This window comes from Bombyx mori, chromosome 21, assembly GCF_030269925.1.
Source record: "Bombyx mori chromosome 21, ASM3026992v2".
Lineage (NCBI taxonomy): Eukaryota > Metazoa > Arthropoda > Insecta > Lepidoptera > Bombycidae > Bombyx > Bombyx mori.
Window position 1 is genome coordinate 3,315,882 of NC_085127.1, and position 26,909 is coordinate 3,342,790.

A 26,909-nucleotide genomic window follows, 5' to 3' on the forward strand; every position below is an offset into this window, starting at 1 on the left:
GTAAAAAAAGTTTCATGTGGTTGGTATAGTTAGTGAAAAGTCAAGTGTATAAAGATATAAAATAAAATTTTGGTTAAATTAAATTTAATTTCAGTATTCACTGTTAAAGAATCCGAAAAGTAGTTTTTAGAGTTGTATTTTTCAATTATTCCACATTTTAGCGCTTTTATAGTTACAAAAAAGCTAAAAATTGTATTAAAAATGATTGAAAAATAATCGAGTCGGTGCGGTGGTGCACTGATTAGCACCCCCAACGGCCGAGCTCAGGGTTTTGAGATCGATTCACATGTAACGCAAACATTCGTGTGAAAAGCCAGTTTGTTTTCTCTTTGTCTTTTTAATAGGTTATACATGCATTATTTAAACATAAAATTAAACATATCTGTTTCTGGTTCTTAAAGTACAGGGAATCTTAGTTTGGGTCCACATGATCGAATGTAACTTGTCTCTGGCTGTGATTTTAATTCATAAAGCCCCGAAGAGACACTGAATGTAAGGATAAATCAATTATCTTAGAGGATGTTTTCAAATTCCTGCCAAAAAGTATAACTATTTATTTACAGACACTATTGTGCAAAAATGATAGAAGCAAAACTAAATGAACCAGCAGCTTTTTTCGCTGTTAATGTTATTTTGTAAAGAACTTTTTGTTGCCAAAAATCAGAGTGCTTTGTTTCAATAAAAATTGAGTTCCACAGATGACGAAATATGATTGATGATTTGACAGCTCTATATCAAAATGACAGCTAGCCGAACAAAAATTACGGCGTGGATTTATTGGAAAACTTGGACAAATCTATGAATAATCGTATCTCTTCAATGTTATTAAATTAACACTAACGTAGAGTTTTATACATTGGTATATAGTGGTGGTTTTAAAAAGTTGTTTATGTTATTATGATGTTTGTAAATTTAAAAGTTTCCGGACAAAGTTTGTGCGTATCATTGTCGTTACCGCGTAAGTCGGGCTTCTGTATATTTAAGAAGTTATAGCGGCAGCCTACCGTGATTTGTGAGATGGTGCTGACTGTGGTAATTAACGGATCTAAAGAAAAAGTTATTTGATCGTGTCTAATTTTTTAATTTGATCGGAGTTTTAATGAACATGTATCCGTCTGCTACGCGGCACCCAGCGGCTGCGGTTCGGGTTTGTGTTTTTTGTTTGCTTTCATAATTTTCGAAAACAATGCAGTTGACAGTATAATTGTCAGTGCAATTGATGTGTGCTACTAATTTTGTTTTAGGGACCCCAACCGCCTGCTGGTCCGATTAAATTTACAATTGCGGACACATTAGAACGTATAAAAGAAGAATTTAACTTTTTACAAGCTCAATATCACACGTAAGTATTATGAAGCCATCAACACATTTAATTTAAAAAGAAATAACTTTCATGTTACTAGAAATATCCCATTGTATTTAAATTCATGTTAAAAATCGAATTGCAAATAACATTTTGAAATAAATTAATTATGTATTAGAAATTTGCATCTATAAAACTTGATATAGAAAAGAGCTAATTTCAATTTTGCTCTCTATTTTGAAATGATGTATTTATGTATCGACTTATAGTGAAGGAATACAGAATGGAGGGCAGGTAGGAGTGCTTGTCATTATACAAAATTATGAAAGTCAATAGATGATTTTTAGGAGGTGCATCTACTGTGCCTTCTGAAAATTAGTGTTACCTCCTTGTGAACAAATCAAAACGAAGCCTATCAACAGCCTGGTGGTAGGACCTTTTTTGAGTCCGCACGGGTTGGTACCACCACCCTGCCTATTTCTACCGTGAAGCAGTAATGCGTTTCGGTTTGAAGGGTGAGGGAGCCATTGTAACTATACTTGAGACCTTAGAACTTATATCTCAAGGTGGGTGGCGCATTTACGGTGTAGATGTCTATGAGCTCCAGTAACCACTTAACACCAGGTGGGCTGTGAGCTCGTCCACCCATCTAAGCAATAAAAAAAGCCTTTTTTTAAACAACTTCACTTTATTTTTTGAAATAAAACAGCATGAATAGACTAAAAACTCATCTTTGTGAACGCTTGAAGACCTTACTTTGATTTCGTTTACACATCACTGTATCTTATGGGCCTTGTTTCTTTATCTTTAACAAACTAGCTGGAATCAATACTGGATCGTAATTTATCCATGTAAACTACTAATACTACTATTAGCAATTCATCATGATAGTTGTAGTAGTAAACTAGTACATCCACTATTCGTACTTTCTATTAATAATATTCAACAGATATGATACATAAATAGAGAAAAAAGATACACATCAATTATATTATTTTCAGACTTAAACTTGAATGTGAAAAATTGGCCAGTGAGAAGACTGAAATGCAGAGGCATTATGTTATGGTAAATATAAAATATATTTTAGAATATCTCCTAGTCCATACATTTTTATTTAAATAAATAAAAAAATTAAATATATATTTTACATTTGTATAAATTATTTAATAGTATATACTACTACTAACTACTAAATTTTATGTACCCATCACTTGTATTAATAAAGATAGTATTTTATTTCATTTTCAGAATTTATACACATAATTAAACTAATAAGTACCATATACATCCACAAAACACATAAATAGATAATTAATATGCATAACTATAGATAATTAATATGCATAACTATAGAACACTTCTTTTTTTGTGTTGTCATGAAATAAAATAATTTTGAATTTGATTTGTAATTATGTGCATAAGTATGTTTTTTGCTTCAACAGGTAGCAGAGATTGATAGAATAAGTCCTGGATATACTATGTTGTTAATTTTAGTATTTTCTTCAATAATGTGCAACCATCTTAACATATGTAAATAATAGAGTTAGCCTCATAAAGTTGATTAGCGAGCAAATACTAAAATGTGTATTTAACGCCACAAACAGATAAAAGTTTAAATATTTGACATGTAAACAAGAAGTCTTACTAAAATTATGTTTTTTATGAGTGTCGTTTACATGTAACTTGGAAACTTTTTAACATGTTTAAATAAATGTATTTCCAATTTTTACATTATTAAAAGATATTCTATCAGTTTCTTTGCATGTTTCTTCAACTAAATATGAGATTGTAGGGATTACTGAATTGGGTTTTTTTTACCTACCTATGCTGGTAGGTAACCTTAGAGGGTTATGCCAGCGTTACGGAACGAGTAGATGAACTCACGAGGCTCTAAGGGATGACCGGTTTGAGTTCTTGTTTGAAGTGTGGCGTAGCCTGTAGATGTTCAGTTCGCCTCAGTCAGACATGGACCGCATATTTCTACTCATGATGCTATGGTGGTAATCACATTGTGTCTATTGGTTATGCAATAAAAGTATTTTCATGTTAATTCCTCTGATCAAAAACTGTTAAATCATTTTTAATAATATTGTTGTTTCAGTATTATGAAATGTCTTATGGCCTTAATGTGGAAATGCACAAGCAGGTATGATTATAAATCAAATGCTTCTAAAATATTTGAGTGTCACTAAAATAATTTTAAAATAAAATTACAATTTACAAGTTATAAAAAAACATTGTGTGAATTTGGAATAAATTTGATAATAAAAAAGAAAAAAAAATTAAGAAATATTTTTTCAAATTTTTTATTTATTTTAAATTGGTGCTATATTAAATTTATTATTATTATTTATTGCAGACGGAAATAGCGAAAAGGCTAAGTGCTATAATTGGACAGGTTCTACCCTTCCTCGCCCAAGAACACCAGCAGCAGGTAGCTTCGGCTGTGGAGCGTGCCAAACAGGTGACAATGTCGGAACTCAATGCTATTATAGGGGTAAGTTGACTGCTCCAAGTCATCCTACTTCCCTGAAAAAAAAAGAAAAAAAATGAGTCCTTGCAACTCAGTGTAGGTACACTTTACAGAAGTAGAACTTCTTTAATCATAGAAAACAATTTTGTGTCTTCATTTGATAAGAAATAGTTGCTCAGTAATACCAGTTAGTCAAGTTCAATGTTAAAAATTAGACACTCATTGTCTCTAGAAGTTATAAGTTCAATAAAATTGAACACACCTGAAATAAGCCAGTGGATTGGGTCTCAGTAAACTTGTCATATTTTACATGTTTTTTTGTGTCTTTCCTGTTATAAATGCAGTGTAACCAAACAAAAGGTGTAGCTTACCTGTGGCTTGTACCATAAATATCTATTTGATACTCATTGTGAATGTAAAGGACATAATGTTGTGTAACATTCTAGGCTATTCTAAATTCATAAACTGTAAGATTGCTGTAGAATACAATGTTAAGATATTTCTGAATTAAAATTGAGGAGGTATTATTTCTTGTTGTTTGTAGCAACAACAACAACATGGCCTGCAGCAACTTCTAGTAAGTTAAATAAATCATGCGCTTCAATCATTTGTTTGTGATTAACATTTTTATGTTGCTGTTACTGTATTTCATTATATCATGGTTTTTTTTTACATGATAGTATTTGAAAATTGTAGATGTGATTTAGTTATTAATTTCGATATTATGTTAGCTTCTGCGTTTTCCAACTAATTCATAATCTTCAGAGAAAACGGTGCGCATAAAAAAAAATTAAAACAATTTGAAAAAAAATTATAATTCTTAACTCAAATAACATGTCAGTATTTTAACATAAAAGCTAAGTCTAGTGTGTGCTGATTGTTTTATTTCTTGGTTTTTGTTATATCAGAGCCTTTTATCTATATAAAGGATTAAAGACGACAAAAATATGCTTGAATAACAATCCAAACTGAACATAGACGTTTTTTTGTCCTGGCCACACAGATTAGGATTAATATCCGTTTAGTTCTTATTTTGGCTATTAGGCCAAATCAAATTGTGATAAAACTTATAGCAGTTATTTTTGTCACTCTAGGTCACGTAGTTCGCTTATAGTACCATTATGTACGGTGGCGCGCGGGTATCTTAAAGATATCGATATTTTTGAACCAACCATAGTCACAACTAAATTTACTTGTGCTGATTGTTTAGTATACAGTGACATATATCCATTTAGTTTCAATATAATAAAGTAAAACAGTATTAAATGCAAAGAATCATCAATCCTATTAAAAAAAATGTTTAAAAATTTGTAAATTGTAATTGTTTTAAATAAATAATAATTATTATAAAATAATTAAAATTGTAAATAATTAAAATGTTAATTGTTTAAAAAAAATTATAAGTTTGCATATATAACTTTATTTTCCAGATAATTTATATAATTTTTTAACCTTCCAAGCCTCCAGTAACCATTAAAAATAAAAGGTTAGACCATTGAAAAATTTAAAAATATTTAAAAAACCATAATCTATTTTCTTAAAAAAAGTCGTTTGGGTGTTTGACAATAAAAAAAAAGGGTGCGTGTACCTATGTACGCGCGTAAAAAGTTATACTTTATTTTTATTAAATTTATTTCTTTTGTTCTTTTAATTATTAAATAATTAATAATAAATATTTAACGTTAAAAAATGAATGCTAATAACACTTTTTTTACGAGTGTACATGCGCGAAAGTTCACCTGCGGCTATATTCAGACTCGCCAAGTTACGTCGGTCCTATTGTAATGAGCGATTTAGTGGGCAACTTCATTTCTGTTGATTTTGTGTCACGGTGCGCGCGCATCTTAAAATGTCACTCTCATAAATTTTTCATAACGCGCCTAAAGAAGTATAACTTCAAAAACCCAGCAAGCTACCATAGATTTTCACATAAGCTCCAACTTGGTGGTATACAAGGCAAACGTTTGGCAACAAATTAATCTATTCGCAAATAATTAAATACTAGAAATATGAACAATAATTAGTTCTGGACCGCAACTTTAAAATAGTAAAATAAACACAAAGAAATTGCACAAGCTAACATATTGATTTTAAGAAGTCAAAAAGTTTATTATTTTTCAATCACTTACTACACATTCATTGTATGCAAGCACAATTATGGTTTATATAATTAGTTAGTTGTTCAGTTTTATGAGTAGTTATTGTTTATTAGTAGATATTAGAGATAGAAATTATGACCCAGAAGCCTAGAATGAAACTATACAGACTTGTGTAGGAAATATTTATCAGTCATTTGATTATAGATATCTAAATAAATATAAACAAATTAGAACTATCAAATCTGTCTAGTAGTTGGGTCAGTTTCAATAGTATTCTTAAAAATAAATATAAAATGAGTAGTAAACATCGTAGCATTTTAGAAACAAAAAAATAGTTCTTAATTTGTTTATTAAATAAAAGCGAGAAACAGGTTTTAAACAGAACTTGCTCTCAGGTATTTTTGACTTGTATAATAGTCTAAAACTAGCCATATATTTTTGGGCAATCCCAGTTTCACTAGTGCTACTCGCGAAGTGAGAATTTAAAATAAAAGGTTCGGTTTCAGTAATAATGTATAAATTTGAATTCTTCGTTACTGAATAAGTGAAAAGTAGATTTGTTCACTAATTGTGAAATTGGGCCTTGTTGTTTTACACCACAATACTACTATATAACAGCAGTGGTTATGAGTTTATTTTTCAGTATTGTTTTTAAACCCAAAATACTGATTCACTTACCCATTTTTGTCTTCATTATATTAGTGTACTGAAATTTTAATGTTAAAATTAAATCCAAATCTTGACATATTGAAAATGAAAATTTAAAAATACAGAGACCTGAATTTGTCGAAATATTTCTAGCAACAGATCCACGCGACGGCTGGCTTGTCGCACGGCGTGGGGGGCGCGGGCGGCTTGTTGGGGGCGGGGGGGCTATTGTTCGCTCCCGGCGCCGGCCCGCAGCCGCCCCCGCATCTACCGCCGCCCGCGCATAAAGTAACTATTCACTGCACCTTATTCTACAGTTGATTTAACTTGCTTCTAAACAGATAAGAGGCACGTCAAACCGGAATTCAAAATTGCTACCTGACATAATGCACCCACCATTTTGGATTTGCGGTATGCCTCAGTACCAATATTGAAGTAATGAGAGGTCAGGAAGTATTGAAGAACATGGAGGTTTCGTACTGGATGTCGTAACGTGGGCAAACAATCAATGAGGTGGACCTAGTTAAAATTGCTGGTAATACCATATAATAAATAAACCAATAAAAATAGAGGGCATATGAATAAACCTATACTTAGCGTTGGTTGGGTACAGGTCGAAGAAAAGGTCAGGAAGTACTACGACCTAGGAATGAAAATAGTTAACTATCACTACAAACCGGGTCATAATATCTCATCCTCTGATTAACGTTTAGGCAAACTATCTTCATTAATATTGAAATTTCCAACAAGTGAACCATTGACTCGTTCATTAATAGTAGAAGGATAGGCTTTCTATTTCTGCTGGCTGCCTATTTCTGCCGTGAAGCAGTAATGCGTTTCGGTTTGAAGGGTGGGGCAGCCGTTGTAACTGTACTTGAGATCTTAGAACTTATATCTCAAGGTGGGTGCCGTATTTACGTCATAGATGTCTATGGGCTCCAGTAACCACTTAACACCAGGTGGGCTGTGAGCTCGTCCACCCATCTAAGCAATAACAAAAAACTACCCCGCATGTTTTTCTTCGAATATTGAAAATTGTTAAGTCTTCTAACAACAGATTATACTTAATCACAGGTAGAGCTTCCACCTCCTGCCGACATCAAACCCCCAGTTCTGCCCGGGGGATCGGCGTCTTCTCAACTGATGTCAGGGCAGCCGCCCCCGCGGGACGACGGTCATTCTTCAAGATCTATGCCCTCGGTAAGCTTAAATCCTTCCCAAGAGTAAACATTTACTCAAAATATGTATATGTGATATTAGGAAACGTCACATTCTGAAATATTAGCTTTTAAAAATCTTTAATGGGTATAGATGATAGTAGGTTTATTTTATACTAGCGACCCGCCCTCGTTTCGCTTTGAAAACATTAAATTTTATTATTGATAGGCGAGTCCCGTAATGTTACCCGCGGTTATTGTCGTACCGCGGGTAACGTCGCGGAGCAAAGCTAGTCTAAAAAAAGTAAGTTACTCGTTATATCATCAGCTACCTATCAGTGAAAGTCTCGTCAAAATCGGCCCAGCCGTTCCAGAGATTAGCCGGAACAAACAGACAGGCAGACAAAAATTGTAAAAAATGTTATTTTGGTGTATGTACCGTATATATATGTCGGCGCGTGTTTTTATAAACCATTAGTTCATGACTAATAAAGATGGGACGACAAACAACACGTGCAAGCATTCATCGAAAACAACACGTGCCAGATAAGAGTCGTAAACAACATCGTCCCACCACGATACCTTGCTATAAAAACGCTCCGTTGTTGTCTCTCGAGCTCCCGGTCACCGTCCTCGTCGAACCCGTCGCTTGCGACGAAGGGCTCGACGAGCGAACTAACCCATAGACACAGCCCACTGAGTTTCTCGCCGGATCTTCTCAGTGGGTCGCGTTTCCGATCCGGTGGTAGGTTCTGCGAAGCACTGCTCTTGCTAGGGTCAGTGTTAGCAACTCTCCGGTTGAGCCCCGCGAGCTCACCTACAAACATTAGGGCGAAGCTGAAATAGCCTCTCTAGGCTATCAGCATAGGTAGGAGAAAAAAAAAACTCTCGAGCTCAGAAGCGAGCGAGTCGCCGTATCAGACGGAACGCTCCTGCGTAATATACGCTCTGAGTTAACATTTCTGGTTTTATTGACTTACGAAGACCACCCGCTTACCATGTCGCTACCCGAAAGTGGAAATACTCCAACATATATTCATATGCATGTAGTAAAAAGCGGCTATTTCAATGTTAAAAACAGATACATTAATTTTATTTATATGTATAGATTGAGAAAAACAAATACATAGTTATTATTACCGAAATATATTATCTTGGAGAAATTGAGATTAAGAATTCTAGTTTTGTTTTCTCGATCATAATATACAATTTATGGCAGCGGTTTGATGAGTGGAAACGGGCCTTTATAAAAAGTAATTTCACGCCGCTTTTACCAATTGCAACCGTAATAAAATAACGCATGAGAGCGTAATTAAATCAAAGAATACTGTTTCTAACCTCTAATTATAATCTTGTAAGGCAAGATCATCAGAATCGGTGTTCTTGTTTTTTGTCTAGCTATTATTATTTCTCGAGTGTAGACATCCTCAGATAGTGGATTAATTTCATTAAAGCAAATGATTCTCCTAAAAATTTTTGCATATAATCTGACGGTACAATAGAAGCAGTTTGAAACTTAAATGCTCCATATGAAATATTGGAATCTGTAACTCTGCTTTAATGTATCTGGTGTGTTGATTTTGTCTGCGCTATCGTTTCAGAGACGTTCAGTGTCGCCACACGAGAGAGAACAGAAATACAGGCCCAGGTCTCCAGTTGAGCCCGAAGCTCTGGACGCCAAACGCAGAAAAGAGGAGAAGGTATTCAGCCATGTGAGTCTGTGTAGTGTATGTGTCGCTTCACATAATACATCTTGTTGCTTTTGTCGAATCAAAGGGTTTGGTTGCTGGTGGCCGCTAAAATGTTCATTTTTTTTTCAATATATTTGACTGTATAGTACTTGGGATTCAAGTAAACAACCAACCAAAAACAAGTCCCCCCAACCCCCCTTTGAAATTTAGATTTGGTTGGCTTTGGTTCGCAAACTCGATTGTTTAGTTAGCTTAATTTGTAGTAACCATTCCTTTGGTAGTACTGAAACAGAAATCCATAACGATTGAAATTAAGCTGCAACACTTGAATTAATATAATTATAATAACGAATTAAATATACAAATTTTACGATTATAACATTTAGTCCTATGTTGACACGGGTCAAATAGGGTCATGTGTCGCTTTCGGTTTCGGCAAAAAAAAATACGAAGCCGATTCGTCCTAAAACTTATCTTATTAATTAAATTTGTTCATTCCTAAATATGTGTAATCTTAACATGATAATTTATGCTGTTATGAATATATTTAAAATCAATAGTTTTTGCGTACACCGGTCGGTACCATTGAGAACGACGCTTATTTACACAGATGCGCTTCAAAACAAACTATTGAAATGTAGCTGGCAAACATAAATATGTAGTTATATGGCTGGAGTAAAATAATAGCTTCTTTTCATTTTGACATTTATAATACATATTTGTAGATTTTGATACTTATCGTCTTTTTTTTCGTTTTTTTTAATACGTTTTAGGACAGCGACGCTGAGAAGAGCGATCAAGACCTTGTCGTGGACGTGGCCAACGAGGTAACTAGCACTTGGGAGTATATACATTTTTTTGGAGGGTTCCTTAGTTAAATTGTAAGCCTTATTTATGCAGTCTGTTTGTAAGTATGAGCCAGTTGACAAGAAGACTGGTAACGTATGTCTTAGCGAAATTATAAAAAGTAGAGCGGAATTAAGGGTTGTCAGTTCTGTGAAAAAATGTTTTTTTTGTTCTGTAATTATCTGTAATCGGCTATATAGTCATAATCAGATGTGTTCTAAGGGGTTCGAGTTGTGGATGATATTACATTAAATGTCATCAATTACAGCAGTATACTACTCGGTCCTTGGTTCTATTTAGAACATGAAAATGACCAAACAATAAGAAGAAAGTGTTTCAGGCAGCAGTGTGCTCACTTATAAATTAGTTTAAAATTATCGGGACGCGAGAAACTAAGGGTTGTATGTAGGTAGATGCTCATACGGTCTAACATCAGACGATGGTGAGTGATCACTGTGGCTCACGGAAATCAACAATGCCAGGGGCACAGCCAAACTGCTCTCTGTGTATAGTAGGTACTGTGTATTGTGCACTCGTGCTTTTGTCAGACAGGCGGTACCGTTCTATTTACTTTGTGTTCACTTCGTTAATTTTTACCATGAAATAATGCGATTTTAAACGTCTTAGCTATTCCGGCCGTCTGACAACCCTACTTGATCCCTTTCTGAAACGCAACCGCGTAATTTAAAAACATTCGTTCTATTTACTTTGTTCACTTCGTTAATTTTTATCATGAAAAATAGTTATTTTCAACGTCTTAGCTATTCCGGCTGTCTGACAACCCTATGTAACTCCTTTCTGAAACGAAACCGAGTAATTTAAAATCGTACCTTATTGACAGATCGTTTATCGTTAAATATATTTTAAACTGAAACATGGCGTAAAATTATTTTTATTTTTAGGAAGAAAGAGCATCACCGAATGCGAGAACAGAGGGAGGGGAGAGAGCAGAGAACGGCCCCAGGCCCCCGTCCAGATCAGGATCTTCGTCCAGTAGATCGACGCCTAAGAGCTCCAAAGATGTAAGTTTATTTAAATCGAGAACTGAGCGTTCTAGTTTTAAATGGTGTGACGTCATACGTGCACACTCGATGGATGACGACCATTGTTTTCGAGATTTGGAATTCGAAGATTGTGTATATTTGTCTTTAGATGTGTGTGCTGTCAGCCATCTTGAGTGGGGAGTTCGAAGTTTGAATTCATTTGTTTGATTGCTTAGCGTATGAACGAGTTCACAATCCACCCGGTTTTCAATAGTCACTCGAGCTCATAGACTTTACAGCGTGAATACGGCTTTTGGACTCAGACTTTAGGCCCAACTCTTAATTATATACCTAAAGTGTTCCACCTGAAACGCATTAGTGCGTCGCGCCAGAAACAGAATACTAGTTTTAAATTTTTTTTAATTTTTTTTTATTGCTTAGAAGGGTGGACGAGCTCACAGCCCACCTGGTTTTAAGTGGTTACTGGAGCCCATAGACATCTACAACGTAAATGCGCCACCCACCTTGAGATATAAGTTCTATGGTCTCAATATAGTTACAACGCCTGCCTCACCCTTCAAACCGAAACGCATTACTGCTTCGCGACAGAAATAGGCAGGATGGTGGTATCTATCCACGCAGACTCACAAGAGGTCCTACCACCAGAACCGGTTTTTTCGAACCGGGGCTCAAAAGTCGCTCTACCATCAGAAATGTAAATTGTATTTTTATTGTATAAGGTCATATCGTCCTTTAAACCGTATAGTGTGGCTTCTTGCAGAAACAGACAGAGCCGTCGTAGAATCTAAGCACGGCTCCATTAAAACTTGTAATTCTAACTTGAGCGATATTAACATAATGTAAAAAAATATATTTAACAAATGCATTTTGAAATTAGCTTTATAAGCTGCCTGATCTGTACGATTTGTCTCCGGTATGTCACGAGATAAAATAATATAAGCTCTGCTTTCAGGAGAAACCTGGTACTCCGGGAGCAAAGTTGCCCCGGGCGCCCACCCCAACCGGTCCCGGACGTGGCTACGGCTTCCCCGGTTACCCTGGCTACAGACCCCCTCATCCGTATGAGACGCCGCACCATAGAACCAATGGTGTTGCTCCAGCGAAACCGTAAGTGTTCTGTTTACTTCATACAAAAAGGATAGGTTTTCATTTCATACTATTTGTGATTAATTAACGTATTTTTATTAAACCAAATCAAATTTTTGCAAGCTTACATAATTACGGCAATACGATACTATCTGGCCAGTCTGCTCATTATCTACCAGGCCAGAGATTTTTTTTTAATTTTTAATTAAATCAAATCAAATTCTTGCAAGCATATAATGTTCTGCCGGCAATACGATATTATCGATCCGGTTTGTTGATCATCTCTGTACTATTTACAAGGAACATTGAATGGTTTATAAGGCGTGGTAAAGGTGATAGATAACTGTCCCTTATAAATAAAACAAGTTATAATCAGATTTTTTATTAGACGAAGTCAACTGACGTTTACTGTGTTGTCAGTTTTTGATGAAATAAAAATAGTGTTGTGACAAAGTGAACGATTGAAAAAACTCCTGAATTAATGAAATTACCTCGATTGTCTAGCGAATAGTTGGTGTACCGAATTGCCGATATCGAGTACGGGGTTCGAATTTTAGGCGTGCTTTGTACATACCAACGAGATTTCGACGAAATATTATGTTCCTATAGTATCTACCTGTACTGAATACCGAGTGTTTTAAACATTAAGAAAAATATTGCGAGGAAGCTTGTAAGATTGTCCTATTTCCAATACATCATATAGTTGAAATTATAGATGTATAAAATATAACAATTATAAGTAGGTAATGAAAATAAAAAAACTGATTGTAGTTACATACTAACATATATTGGAGCACTTTAATACAATTTTATTGTAAAATATAAATAATATTCTTTTATAGTTTGAAATTAATGATTAACTCTTCACACTCATTGTTCATTCATGTGATTGAACGAGAACTGAACGCATCACTATTACTTTAAATATAGCAACATTATTTCACAAAGTGACATTAGCTACTGTCAGCTGGCTTCGTCTAATTAAAAATCCGACTATAGTTCCGATTTTAGTCTGTACTTATATTGTCACAAGTGTCTGCCGTGTCGGGCGGACTATGTACGACTGACTAAGTTAAGTGGCTACTGAAGCCCATAGACATCTACGATGTAAACGCGCCACTCACCTTGAGATATAAGTTCTAAGGTGTCAGTGTAGTTACAACGGCTATCCCACCCTTCAAACCGAAACGCATTACTGCTTCACGGCTGAAATAGGCAGGGCTGTGGTACTTATCCGCGCGGACTCACAAGAGGTCCTATCACCAGTAATTACGCAAATTATAATTTTGCGGGTTTTATTTTTATTACACAACTAGCTGACCCGGCAGACTTCGTAGTGTCTTAATCGATAAATAAAAGAACTAAATTTTTATTTTATAAAAAATAAACTTTTGTATAAAATAAACTTAAAACAAACCAAAGGAATCTGTTCGACGGGGGACTCATCAAAGGAAAAACAAAATTGTTATTTTTATTTAGTTCCGAGCATTCTCATATTTATCTACCTTTTAAACTTTCTCTGGATTTCCACAAATAATTCAAGACCAAAATTAGCCAAATCGGTCCAGCCGTTCTCTAGTTTTAGCGAGACTAACGAACGGCAATTCATTTTTATATATATAGATGTTATTCCTTCACCGTGGAAGTCAATCTTGAACATTTGTTGAGTACATATTTAATTAGAAAAATTGGTACCCGCCTGGTATTCGAGACACCGGTGCATCGTACATCGCTCAGCACGAATGCACCGGACGTGTTGACTTCAGAGAGAGTAGTACAGAGTGTTGTTGTGGGCAGCGCGTACTCGTACCACTCGTGCGGCGGCGGGGGGCTGCAGGCGGTGGGGTTCCCGGCGGACGCGCTGTCGGCGGCGGGCGTGCCGCGGGGCGCGCGCGCGGTGGCGGCGCTGGCGCACGGCGAGGTGGTGTGCGCGGTGGCGCTGTCGCTGGGCGGCGGCGCGCGCCACGCCTACACGGGCGGCAAGGGCTGCGTCAAGCTGTGGGACATCACCAACCCCGGCTCGCCGGCCACGCTCGAGCCGCTGTCGCAGTTGGACTGCTTGGTTCGTGCGCTGCTCATTCTGTTCCCTCTCAATCTATTGTCTTTTAAACATGCTACCCTATATAATAGAATAACTCCTACAGCAGGGGTCGGCAACCTGTTTGTCCTTAAGGGCGTAATATTAAATTTGAAAATCACAGAAGGTGCATATTTCACAGATAACAGGTATCAATAAGCATTAAAAAAAACAGATTTTTTATAACTTTATTTTGTTGGTGTCATACATAATGATACACATAATTCAGTGTGAAACTTGAGTGTCCATATTTTCAGCTAATTTATTATAATTAGGGATATATTTAGAGTTTCTCGATCCTTAAGCAATTTTCTAAATGTGAATCATTAAGCTTTGTTCGTATTGAAAGAAAATAATTATTTCGGATTACTTGGTAATCTATTCGAAATACGATCGCACACTCACAAAAAATACATGCGTATTATTAGTATCTAATAAATCTTAGTATCTCAAGGTTAGCAAATTGCTAATCTATGCACAATCCTAAACTCAACTGACTACTTGCTGTATATCGCCGTTTGACAAAAGTAAGTAAATCGCTCTGTCATACATTTACATTAGTCAAACGAGGGCGCATTAATTTATATATATATCAAGGACCAATACAATGATAATGTTACTGTCCTAATATCCAAACTAGGATAATTTTCTAAAATATCTAAAAGTTTAGATCCTGAAAACATTAAAAGGACAAACTCCATGAGCCACATCTGTATTTCGTGTGTTTAAAAACCTACACTAATATATATTTGGTCAAGTACAAGGTATAAGTTAGAATAGAAATTATGGGTCACGTTAAGTTTAAAATTAAGTAACCATATTATTATCAACGATGGATGGCTTATCTGAACTAAATATATCTGCTACAGATTTATATCATGTAAGGTAATCACGACTGAATGGTGTTGCAGCAAAGAGACAACTACATACGCTCCGTGAAACTCTTGCCCGACGGCCGCACCCTCATCGTGGGAGGGGAAGCATCGACACTGTCAATATGGGACCTCGGCTCCGGCACTCCGCGGATGAGGGCCGAGCTCACCTCGTGCGCGCCCGCGTGTTACGCGTTAGCCATTAGTCCGGATTCTAAGGTAAAATTAAAAATTAGAAAAAACGTCAACATACCGGAACAAACCTTAAGCATCGGTCAGACGAAGACGAAGGGTTCGACGAGTAAACTAACCCATAGACACATCCCACTGAGTTTCTCCCCGGATCTTCTCAGTGGGTCGTGTTTCCGATTCGGTGATAGATTCTACGAAGCACTGCTTTTGCTAGGGTCAGTGTTAGCAACATCTTCGGTTTGAGCCCCGTGAGCCCACCTACTAGTTCGGTCTAGAATAATAACCTAGAATAACCTCTCGAGGCTCCTAGAATAGGTAAAAGAAAAAAATACCTGAACAATATAAAAATACCTAAGCATTTATCGTTTCATAATATTCTACAGGGTGGCCCATAAGTCCTTTGAAAAGTAAAATTTGAATAAAACGAACAGGGCGCGCGTGAGCGGTGCAGGGGAAGCGGGGGGAGTAACTTCGGTTTCTGGGAATTTAGTCGCGATGGAGCGTTTTACCGGAGCGGACCGTGCGTTTTGTGTGCGCGAGTTTTATAAAAACGACAATTCGGCAACCGTTGCGCGGCGTAAATTTCGAGAACACAAAGATTTACACAACTTTGACGACACTCCAACTCTTCAAACGATTAAGAACTGGGTTGCTAAGTTCGAGGAGACCGGTTCGACGTTAGATAAACCGCGGTTGGGTCGCCCAAGGACGTCACGTACGGAACAAAACATAGACACAGTCTATTCGCGAAAATCCGACACAGTCAACTCGTAAGCGCGCCAGAGCATTAAACGTATCCAGGACATCGTTACAACGGATTTTGAAGAAAGATTTACATATGCACCCTTACAAAATTCAGTTGGTTCAAGAATTAAAGGAAACTGACGGTATTCAAAGACAAAATTATGCGAATGAAATGTTGAATCGGTTTACTTCCTTCAATAACATAATGTTCTCTGACGAGGCTCATTTCCATCTTAACGGGCATGTTAGTAAACAAAATTGCCGCTATTGGAGCCCCATCAATCCAAAACTTAAGCATCAGAAGCTTACATAGTCCGAAAGTGACTGTTTGGGCCGCTATGTCAGCCCATGGTATCCTAGGGCCTTACTTCTTTGAGGATGGCAGAGGGCGCGCAGTTACTGTTACGTCGGAGCGATATGTGGCTATGATCGAAGAGTTTTTCATACCAGAATTGCAAAACTTTTCAGGCTTTAATGCCAGGACGTGGTTTCAACAGGATGGGGCCACTTCTCACACCTCTAACACTGCTATGCCCGTTATCCGTCTACTTTTTCCTGGCAAGGTTATCTCTAAGAGAGGAGACATTTCCTGGCCTCCACGTAGTCCAGATCTGACCCCGATGGATTTTTTTTTGTGGGGCTACCTTAAGGCTAAAGTATACGACACAAACCCGCGGTCAATTGAGGCCCTAAAAGAAAACATCCGCAGAGAAATGACAAGCATTTCAGCAGTGACGTGCCGCGCAGTCATCGACAATTTTAGACGTCGTTTGCAAGAGTGCCGTGATCGCAACGGATTACATTTAGGAGATGTTATTTTCAAAAAATAATTCCCGTTTTTTAAGCTTTTTATGTAAATAAAAATTTAATTCATAATGTAATTAGTTTTATTTTAATAAATTTTTTTTCATATCAAAGGACTTATGGGCCACCCTGTACTATGATGAACTCACGTTCTAAAACGTAGCACACAACAGTTAGTGTTGTCCAGGGCGTTGACCCGCGTGCTTGTCTCGATTATTCATTGCGTTACATTGCGCGCTGCACACAGTTGCTATGAAGTAAATATCGATTTTAAATGGCAATAAATGGTATCCTTATATCTGAACGCGATTGGGCTGAAAACATTTGCGATTATAATTTTCCATGACTTACGACCTGTATGTGTAATTTTCGTGGCACGTGCTGAGAATTTTCTGATACAATACTAAGAAATAATCGATTTAAAGCATAATTAAAAATTTTATCTTTTTTTTTTTCAGGTTTGCTTTAGTTGCTGTTCAGATGGCAACATAGCTGTATGGGACCTACAAAATCAAACACTAGTTAGACAATTTCAAGGTAACACTTTGCTAACATTTGCTTTGTTAAAGATCGATCGATTTATTAAAATGATATCATAGCAAAACAATAGTTAATTAAAAAAAATGGCAAATAGAGCCCAAAAATGGAAAGAAACTTTTTTTTTAGAAAAAATCGTGACATTTTTAAATAAAAAATGAAACACTTAACTCGTCAATCCGTTTTGAAAATCGCTTTTATATTGTAATGTTGATTTGTGTGTAGTTTTTGTTTTTTTCTTCGTGTCTTGGATTTCTAAGTATTTTTAGATTAGATAATTAAAGAAATCTTATCCTAAGGTCAAATAGATTATGTATTTATTAGAATCAATTGCAATTTGAAAATTCGAAATCATGGTTACTTTACTTTATACCTCTGATAAATTATACAACTTGAGCTGATGATAACATTTTATTAAAAATGTTTGCTACATCCCACTTCATTACAAATGACGTCATTTGGGGCGAAAATAAACGATGGACAAACCACAGATACTCTAATATATTATGATTGGCAACATGGCATTATGTGTTGTGATTGGAACTTGTTTAGATTAACTCGAAAAAATGTTATTATAGAATAATGATTAGTCTATTGAATATTTTGGAACGGAGTTCCTTATGGGACGATGCGGAGGGGTACCCTAACCGGGAAAAAACGTCCGTAACGTATGATTTTTATTAGTAATGCACAGTAGTGTACGACTTAACTTTGTAATAACGCACAAAAATAACACATATTTTTATCATTCATTGACCACGATCTCAGAGCGTTCGTTTGCGCAATACACTAACTCTTATGCAAACAACCGTGAATGAAGTGTACCACAATAAGTTCGCACGTTACCGAATGACCGTGGGTTGTTGCGAAACCTCCAGTTTTATTTTCTTTATACCTCGAATAGAACTTAAAATTAATATTTTTATAATAAAATAATTTTGTTCCTATCCGGTGTCCCATGACACCGCACATCTTTTTTTAACACTAAACATACCATAGCGGGTCAAATGACCAAATTTGAATTTTTGCATTGAAAATTGACATATCATCTTATATCTTTTTCACGTTTGACTCCATGATTTTTCTTACCAATTAATCTACAGCAATTATATTATTATTTCTTTATTTTGAATAATACTTGTCGTGTACCGTTTTCTATCCGCTATGGTAGAAAGTGTTGGTATGATTAGCGTTAATTATTTCATGAATATTTCATGAAGTTATCGTGTAGGTGTCATTATTGATGATTTAGTCAATGTGTTTTACTTATATTTTAATTTCCAGGGCACACGGACGGCGCCTCGTGCATAGACATCAGCGGCGACGGCACGCGGCTGTGGACGGGCGGCCTCGACAACACGGTGCGCTCGTGGGACCTGCGGGAAGGCAGGCAACTACACCAACACGACTTCTCGAGTCAAATATTCTCGCTGGGATATTGTTCAACAGGTCACTACTCATTTCTTTATAAAACATTCTATTTCTTTTGCTTGCATCTTTAAAATATTTGTGCTACTGCTTAAGCAACATTGCACCTGTTACAAAAGATGATGTTTGCTCATATAAAATTACTAGTCGTACTCGCCCGATTTGCTGGGCATTTAAAATTAACATTATTATTTATTGTCATTATTATTAGGGACTCCAACACACATATAAATATTAGCCTATTATTTATTTATTATATACAAGCGGCCCGCTCCGGCTCCGCTCGGGTCTTTAACAAAAATTTCGACACTTTTTGTATATAATAATGTGTTCTACCAAGTCGTAATACGTTATTTTATTCTATCATCAATAGTTTTCGCAGGGCACGCGATGTAAAGAATATTTTAGAAAAAAATTTTACACCTTGGGTTACATTATTGTAGTTTTAGTAAGAATTCCTGATTTTTTTCAAAAAAGATTATAATAGCCTATGTCATTCGGGAATAGTGTAGCTTCCAAACAGTGAAAGAATTTTTCAAATCGATTTAGTAGTTTCGGAGCCTATTCAATACAAACAAACAAACAAATCTTTCCTCTTTATAATATTAGTATAGATATTAGTACATGTATTTTCTACATGGATACAAAATGTAGCAAATGTACTAGAAACGCTATTGCCCTAAAAATAACTGTCATTTTATTGCTAATGCAAACAGGCTTCAAACTGAAAAACAAAGGGGATGGCCCATTTTAGGCCCAAAGCGGACAATAGATTATAGAAAAAATACTTAGTGCATTAATTTTGTCATAAATAAATATGCATTTACTTTCTTCTTTCACTATAGTTTACAATAAGTAGTTTAAAAAAAGTAACTCTATTGAAAAAACAAGGATTTTTATTTTTGCGGGAAAAATATTGCCAGCTTCAAATCTTTTTATGTATGAAGTAAATATTTTGAGTATATAAATAAAACATATAAATAAATCATTTTAAGTATTATCATTCATCAAACGATTTTAATGGATTTTATGCACATAAAATAACATCGAAGACATACCCATTGGACTTTAACTTGTAACTATACTTGAGACCTTAGAACTTATATCTCAAGGTGGGTGGCGCATTTACGTTGTGGGCTCGAGTAACCACTTAGCAACGCCAGGGTGGCTGTGAGCTCGCCCACCCATCTAAGCAATAAAAAAAACTTTACTAGTATTGTTATTTAAATATGTACAACTAAAACAAAAACATAAAAAATAATGTGTACTCGTAAATAAAAGATTAAGATATAAATCAATTATCGGTTATTTAAAAAAATAATCGATATATGAATTTCATGTAATTATTTTTCTTTATACTGACAACACTGAATTTAATCTGACTGACTGATACTTCGCTTGCTGCTTGTGGTGTTGTGCTTGCGTACAAAATGGATGTGTTTTGATTTTTCTTCGATTTATTTTACTTTTATCAATAACGTTTCATACTACGACTAAAAAACATTGTGTGAATTGTGGTTTTACCCTGACCGAGATTTAAAACCGTGTATATGCTCTTCTTTGCTATTTTTAGATGATACTAATTGTGTATGAAGATGAAGAAAATATAGATATTTAAAGAATTAAGTGTGTTTTTATACCCTATTGGATAAAAATACATTAGGAACATCTTAAACATTAAGAAAAGAAAAGTTCTTGAAGTATCTCACAATCCGACACTTATTTATATAGAAAATTAACTTCAAAACGAGTTTTTATTTTTATTATATTTTTTATAATAGTGGCGTCAATTTCAATATATTTTTTAGATATCCAATACATTTAAGAATTTGAATCAGTACATTTTTATAGTAATATTTGATGTCCATCTTGGGCCTAGCACACTATGGAGAGTGGGCAATCCCCTTTAATGTTTTATGTACAGAAACTGAAATTTGATATGAAATAATAATGCTTCAAAATATACAAAAATGAAATTTTGTAAAACTGTAGTCGAATATGTAAAATAAACGAGTTAACTGGACATTTGCTTTTCAGGATCCTGGCTGGCGGTGGGCATGGAGAATTCGCACGTCGAAGTACTACATTCAGGGAAGCCGGACAGGTATCAGCTGTTGCTGCACGAGTCTTGCGTTTTGTCGTTAAAATTCGCAACGTGCGGGAAATGGTTCGTCTCTACAGGGAAAGATAATTTGTTGAACGCATGGCGTACGCCTTACGGAGCTAGTATATTTCAGGTATGTCCTATATAATAAAAGTATAAACATGTAAATAAAACACTTTTTTTTGTCTTGTAACAATTTAAAACATCTTTATTGCTTTTTGTAAATTCTGGGAAACTAAAACCGGACTGAATTAAATTGTTTTATTAAATTAATAATATTAAAAGTAATTTTTGATCTAAGACCTGGCCAATTGCTCCGAAGAAAATTCGTAAACAATTTTCCTCTTTGAAGTTTACGTTTAGTTTATGTGATTGAACCTCACTCTAATTCCTATAACTAAATGTAACACTTATTTTAAAGACAAAAATAATGTTAATAAGTGCTTTGTGGTATTAAACAAACAAACCAATGCGATAAGGTCGATGGTGGATGACATATAGATAATAATATTACACAAGTTACTATAGTCGGATTTTTAATTAGACGAAGCCAGCTGACAGTAGCTAATGTCACTTTGTGAAATAATGTTGCTATATTTAAAGTAATAGTGATGCGTTCAGTTCTCGTTCAATCACATGAATGAACAATGAGTGTGAAGAGTTAATCATTAATTTCAAACTATAAAAGAATATTATTTATATTTTACAATAAAATTGTATTAAAGTGCTCCAATATATGTTACTAGTAGTATCAGTTTTTTTATTTTCATTACCTACCCATAATTGTTCTATTTTATACGTCTATAATTTCAACTATATGATGTATTGGAAATAGGACAGTCTTACAAGCTTCCTCGCAATGTTTTTCTTAATGTTTAAAACACTCGGTATTCAGTACAGGTAGATACTATAGGAACATAATATTTCGTCGAAAACTCGTTGGTATGTACAAAGCACGCCTAAAATACGAACCCCGTACCCGATATCGGCAATTCGGCACACCAACTATTCACTAGACAATCGAGGCAATTTCATTAATTCAGGAGTTTTTTCATACGTTCACTTTGTCACAACACTATTTTTATTTCATCAAAAATTGACAACACAGTAAACGTCAGTTGACTTCGTCTAATAAAAAATCCGGCTATATGTAATAATTTTGGGTCAACACAATTTGCATTAAAATTTTGATGTCACGTCAACGGCAAACAGTGGCACAGCATTATAATTCGCCGTTTATAAAAACGCGGCCCGTGCCGCAAAAGTATAAATGCACTTGGGAGTTTCATTACCACTGTTTCTATTTGCAATGAATGTTTTTTTATACCTCTCCATTTGTTGCAATTTAATTTAGGAATAAACTTTCCTTAATGAGAAATCTTAAAGGAATTTACAACAGGCTGTATATATCGTTGAAACGCAACATGCTGTATGTAAATATATTTCAAATAACCTTTGCTTTTCTCTCTGACAGTCTAAAGAATCATCATCGGTGCTCAGTTGTGATATATCAACGGACGATAAGTTCATAGTGACGGGATCGGGCGACAAAAAGGCAACAGTTTATGAAGTCGTTTATTAAATAAATAATATAGTACGGTAATCTCAGTGAACGTGGTCCAGTGAAGTGAAATGCAGTTTTATAGTGAATGTTGTGGGTCCCTGATGGTTGGCTGTTGAGTTATGAAGTGAAAACTGTCGTTTTTTGTGTTGTTCATTGCTGCTTTAAGCAGATTAGTTTTTAAAATGTGTCAATAAAGTGTCACCAGTGGTTATTTTAATATAGAGGATCAAGTTGCGGTTAAGTACAATAATATGAGAATGGAATAATTAAAATTAAATCGTGCAATAGAAAAGTTTTGGGTGTTATTAGAAAAAATAAATAAACGAACGTTATTGTGAAAAATATAAAATGTGGATCTTGTGTATATGTATACAGGTTTGGTCAGTTTAATTTACAAATCAATATCTTTGTTTGAAACCAATATAAGATGTGAGAACTGACAGGTTCATAAATACTTAAAAGCATTTCGATGCCTCCGATGAACACTACTCTAACTCAAAATTTTGAAATTTTCGTTTTTCCCACAAATTGCTTCACTATGCTAAAAGTATATATTACAATTAATCATTATTGATGGGGTTCGAAGCAAGAGTAAATCAGCTAGTTACACAAAAAAACCATAAATATATCTGCAATAATAAAGATTTTATCAACTTTTTTCGTATAAACGCTCCTCCTGTAAATCTACGAATTTGGAGTTAGCGTAGTGTTCATTGGAGTCATCGATTTGAACAGTATTAAATTATTTATATACTTCAGAGTAACTATTGTTCAAAATAGATAAAATGTAACATACATAAATAATTGAGTTGACAAAGCTAATTCTATAACCATAACTTCAATTTATAACATTTTGTAACAGTACTGTGATCCTGTGTTGAATTGATATTAATGAAATAGTTATTTCACTAACAAAAATTCAACAGTCAACCATAGAAATGTAATTATCTATGTGTATTTTTTTTAAATGTAATACTTAATATAGATCAATGTTGAAAGGTTGAACATGGATATTTTTAGTGTTATTATTAAAATATAATAATATTTTTGTAAAAGAAACGAAGAAGAAAACGTTATTATTTGAATAATTTTGAAGGTTCGTGGTTTCAGTTCCATTTTATGGTCATGTTAATGTTTTTGTTCAGTTATCGTTCAGAAGAAAATTGCTTTATGAATTATTTAATTAATTAAACGATAACAGTTTGGTTGAACATTGACTATTGAACTCGTCCGGTGTTAGTACATGCAGTAATTATACATTTTAAGGCTATTACAAGATGATTAATGAAAAAAAAAATTACATCACAAAGATTTTTTTTTATTTGAATAAATAAAACAAGAGCTGACTTAGATCAGTTAAATATGTAATATCATTTTAAATTAAAGCTATTTTTAAATAGAAACTTAAGAATTGAAAATTTAGCCATCACAACATACCTAAGAGTTGTTCTCAACTTCGTTTAAAATTCACTTATCATTATTTCAGTATTGGCGATAAGATAATGCTTAAAAATATCTTAGTAAATTTTAAATTGAAACTTCCAACTATTACCCTCAAATAGTACATTGTTCAAACATTCTGTTATAATGAATAACATACATTTTTATCAAAAAAATAATCAATTAAACTAATTGTTTTTGAACGATATGGAACATCAATTAAGGTTTTCAATCAACACGATTATTTTTATATTTTTAAAAACAAATTTAGTCATAAAAATTTTACAAAAGAAAAGCAAATAAATTGTACTTCAGAGGTAAAGCGTAAAGTTAGTTTTGTAAGACAAGTTTACATAAGTGAATGGCGAAGTGAAACTGTCTCACTTGTGGAATTGTATTATTATTATTATTATTTATTGCCGTTATACATGGACTAGCCCATGGCTCACGCGATGGTAAGTAGTGACCACCACTTTAGCGGATCAGCATTGCCAAGGGGGCTGTTAAGCCACTGGCTACTCGTATATGAATATACTCGGACAATGAGTCCACGTGCATATCGTTAAACAGTTCAACCTTGTACCAGTGAGACAGAGAGACGGCTCAAATGGGCTGATCCAATTTGGTGGTAGGGCTTCTTGTGAGTCCGCACGGGTAGGTACCACCACCCCGCCTATTTTTGCCGTGAAGCAGTAATGTGTTTCGGCTTGAAGGGTGGGGCAGCCGTTGTAACTATACTGAGATCTTAGAACTCATATCTCAAGGTGGGTGGCAGCATTTACATTGAAGTTGTCTATGGGCTCCAGTAACCACTTAAAGCCAGGTGGGCTGTGAGCTCGTCCAACCAGATAGCAATTAAAAAAAATCAAGGCAATGGAAATTATTGTATTTGATTTATTTATTGCATCATTGGGTGAGCGGGTGTCATAGCCCTCTTGGTGAATTCTGTAACCCTGAAGACATGAGGCTGTAGTCCTTTCATTGTATAATGGCGATTCCATCCTAGAAACCAGAACGTATGACTTTTCCGCAGCAGAAATAGACCAGATGATAGTAGCGTACATACGCTGTGTACATTTACAATTAATTAGGCACTTACATTACTACACTGCATGTAAATGTCTGTTAGCGATCGTAGTATGCTGCTATAATACTCAGAGCACTATGCAGTCCATTCTTTGCCGAATCTTTTAATCGTCTTTTACCACATCCCCAAAAGAGATGAGGTGGCGCTAATCTAGACAACACACAGTCAACTTTCCTATACCACAGTACCATGATACCCCACATCTAAGAAATACCTTTGGTATCCGCGTTCAAGTTTTACTTGTTGAGATAGTTTTTAGTAATTATGTTTTAAAATTTTATATCATAGATTGGCTGTTAACTTTATATTTATTTCACAGGCTATTTGAAGTAGCGTAGGCGACTAACGCTCAGCGCTGTAGAACATACATACTTAAAGACAAGGTTGTGACGATAATTTTTAGCTTTAGTATTGTTTAAAACAGGGTTGTGCAGACTATGGCTCGCCGGCCGCTTGCGGCCCGCGAGCAATTTTTTAATCAGAAAATAGTTTTGGATACAGTAGTTTGGTTATTAGAATTCGTTGCCAAAATTTATAATCAAAATTTGGTATAATTTATCTTTATTCTTGTAACACTCCATTCTCATGACAGTGAAGCTGTGAATTGGGAAGTCTTTTGTCTTGGAAAAAAAAAATCTGCCTTCGGCTTTTGTAAGTCTTTTATTTTGGAAAATATTTTTTTCTGCCTTCAGCTTTTGTAGTTAGTAAATTTAATTAGCCCGCAAAGGTATGTAGTTTGGACAACCCTGCCTTAAAACATTAATATATGTAATATACTTCAAGCGTCATCCAGAAGTAGCTATGGATAAACTTGTACAGCAGCTGTAAGTTCCAAGATGTGCATGTGGTATTGACAATGTGCTAGATTCTTGTTTCGAATGTCTCATCTCTTCTATAATGGTAGTTTCAAAATTTTTTTTTTAAAACACTTGTCTCTGTAGCTTTACTATAAAATTCACTAAGCTTACATACCTATTTTCATAGGTGTTATATAAATATCAAAACTGTGTAACTACCTTTTACCTCTGAAACACTGCGGTAATGTATTATTTAAATATATCGACGCTTGAAAGGCAAACGTGACTAAGCGACAATGCGTGAACTTTACAGTAGACTAATTTAAAGTTGAAATTAATTTAAAATATACATAAGAAATACCTGAAAAAAAATCTATTATAACGAATCTAGCTGTAGGGTTGAAATGATTTTAATAGATCTAGAAATATATATTTTTTGCGCATCGAATATGGTTATTGCCTATCACTTCTGTACAAAGCAGTTATTGTCGCTTAGTCACGTTTGCCTTTCGAGCGTCGATATATATTTATACGCTGTCGTCGATTACGATGTTTATTTATGGCTATAATGTTGTTATTCGTGCTGTTACGAGTAATTTGATGTAAAGTTATTAAAAATATTGTTGTTCTATGTATAATGCAATATGAAGGGCCGATTTATTGAACTGTCATACCAGCTTTTAGATTTATTAACAGATCGAAGGTGAGCATGATGCCAACCTTCAAAAAGGGAATACTTTCACGGTGCTAACAATCCAACGCCTTTAGTGATCACGGCAAACCTATCATCGGAAGTTTATTATATTTCTATATCATAAAAATTCAACATCAGACTGAAAATGGAATATCTAAAGCGTATCAATGCATATATACATGTGATGTCAATTTTAAAGAATTGAATATTTATGTGGGTGTTCGAAAAACGCACAACGGCACACAGTGGGTCGATACTATGA

General features: G+C 34.9%; 1 protein-coding gene across 10 annotated transcripts; it reads left to right on the forward strand.

Annotated features, from left to right (window-relative positions):
- The first annotated feature begins 717 nt into the window (after positions 1–717).
- Positions 718–26,909, forward strand: LOC101743676 (protein groucho). Of its 10 annotated transcripts, none has more exons than XM_012689909.4 (18): positions 718–1,147; positions 1,245–1,342; positions 2,305–2,368; positions 3,405–3,449; positions 3,663–3,800; positions 4,321–4,353; positions 6,677–6,811; positions 7,598–7,723; positions 9,282–9,407; positions 10,145–10,198; positions 11,120–11,239; positions 12,174–12,328; positions 14,105–14,369; positions 15,296–15,475; positions 17,455–17,533; positions 18,818–18,982; positions 20,999–21,198; positions 22,540–26,909. In XM_012689909.4, exons 1-18 carry the CDS (start codon positions 1,100–1,102, stop codon positions 22,645–22,647), a joined length of 2,139 nt encoding a protein of 712 aa, XP_012545363.2. In that variant the 5' UTR covers positions 718–1,099; the 3' UTR covers positions 22,648–26,909. The 10 variants fall into 10 exon arrangements, with proteins under 10 accessions (XP_012545363.2, XP_012545369.2, XP_004925636.2 ...); XM_012689910.4 differs by having other exon boundaries at positions 724–1,147; positions 9,282–9,392; XM_012689911.4 differs by having other exon boundaries at positions 724–1,147; positions 9,282–9,380.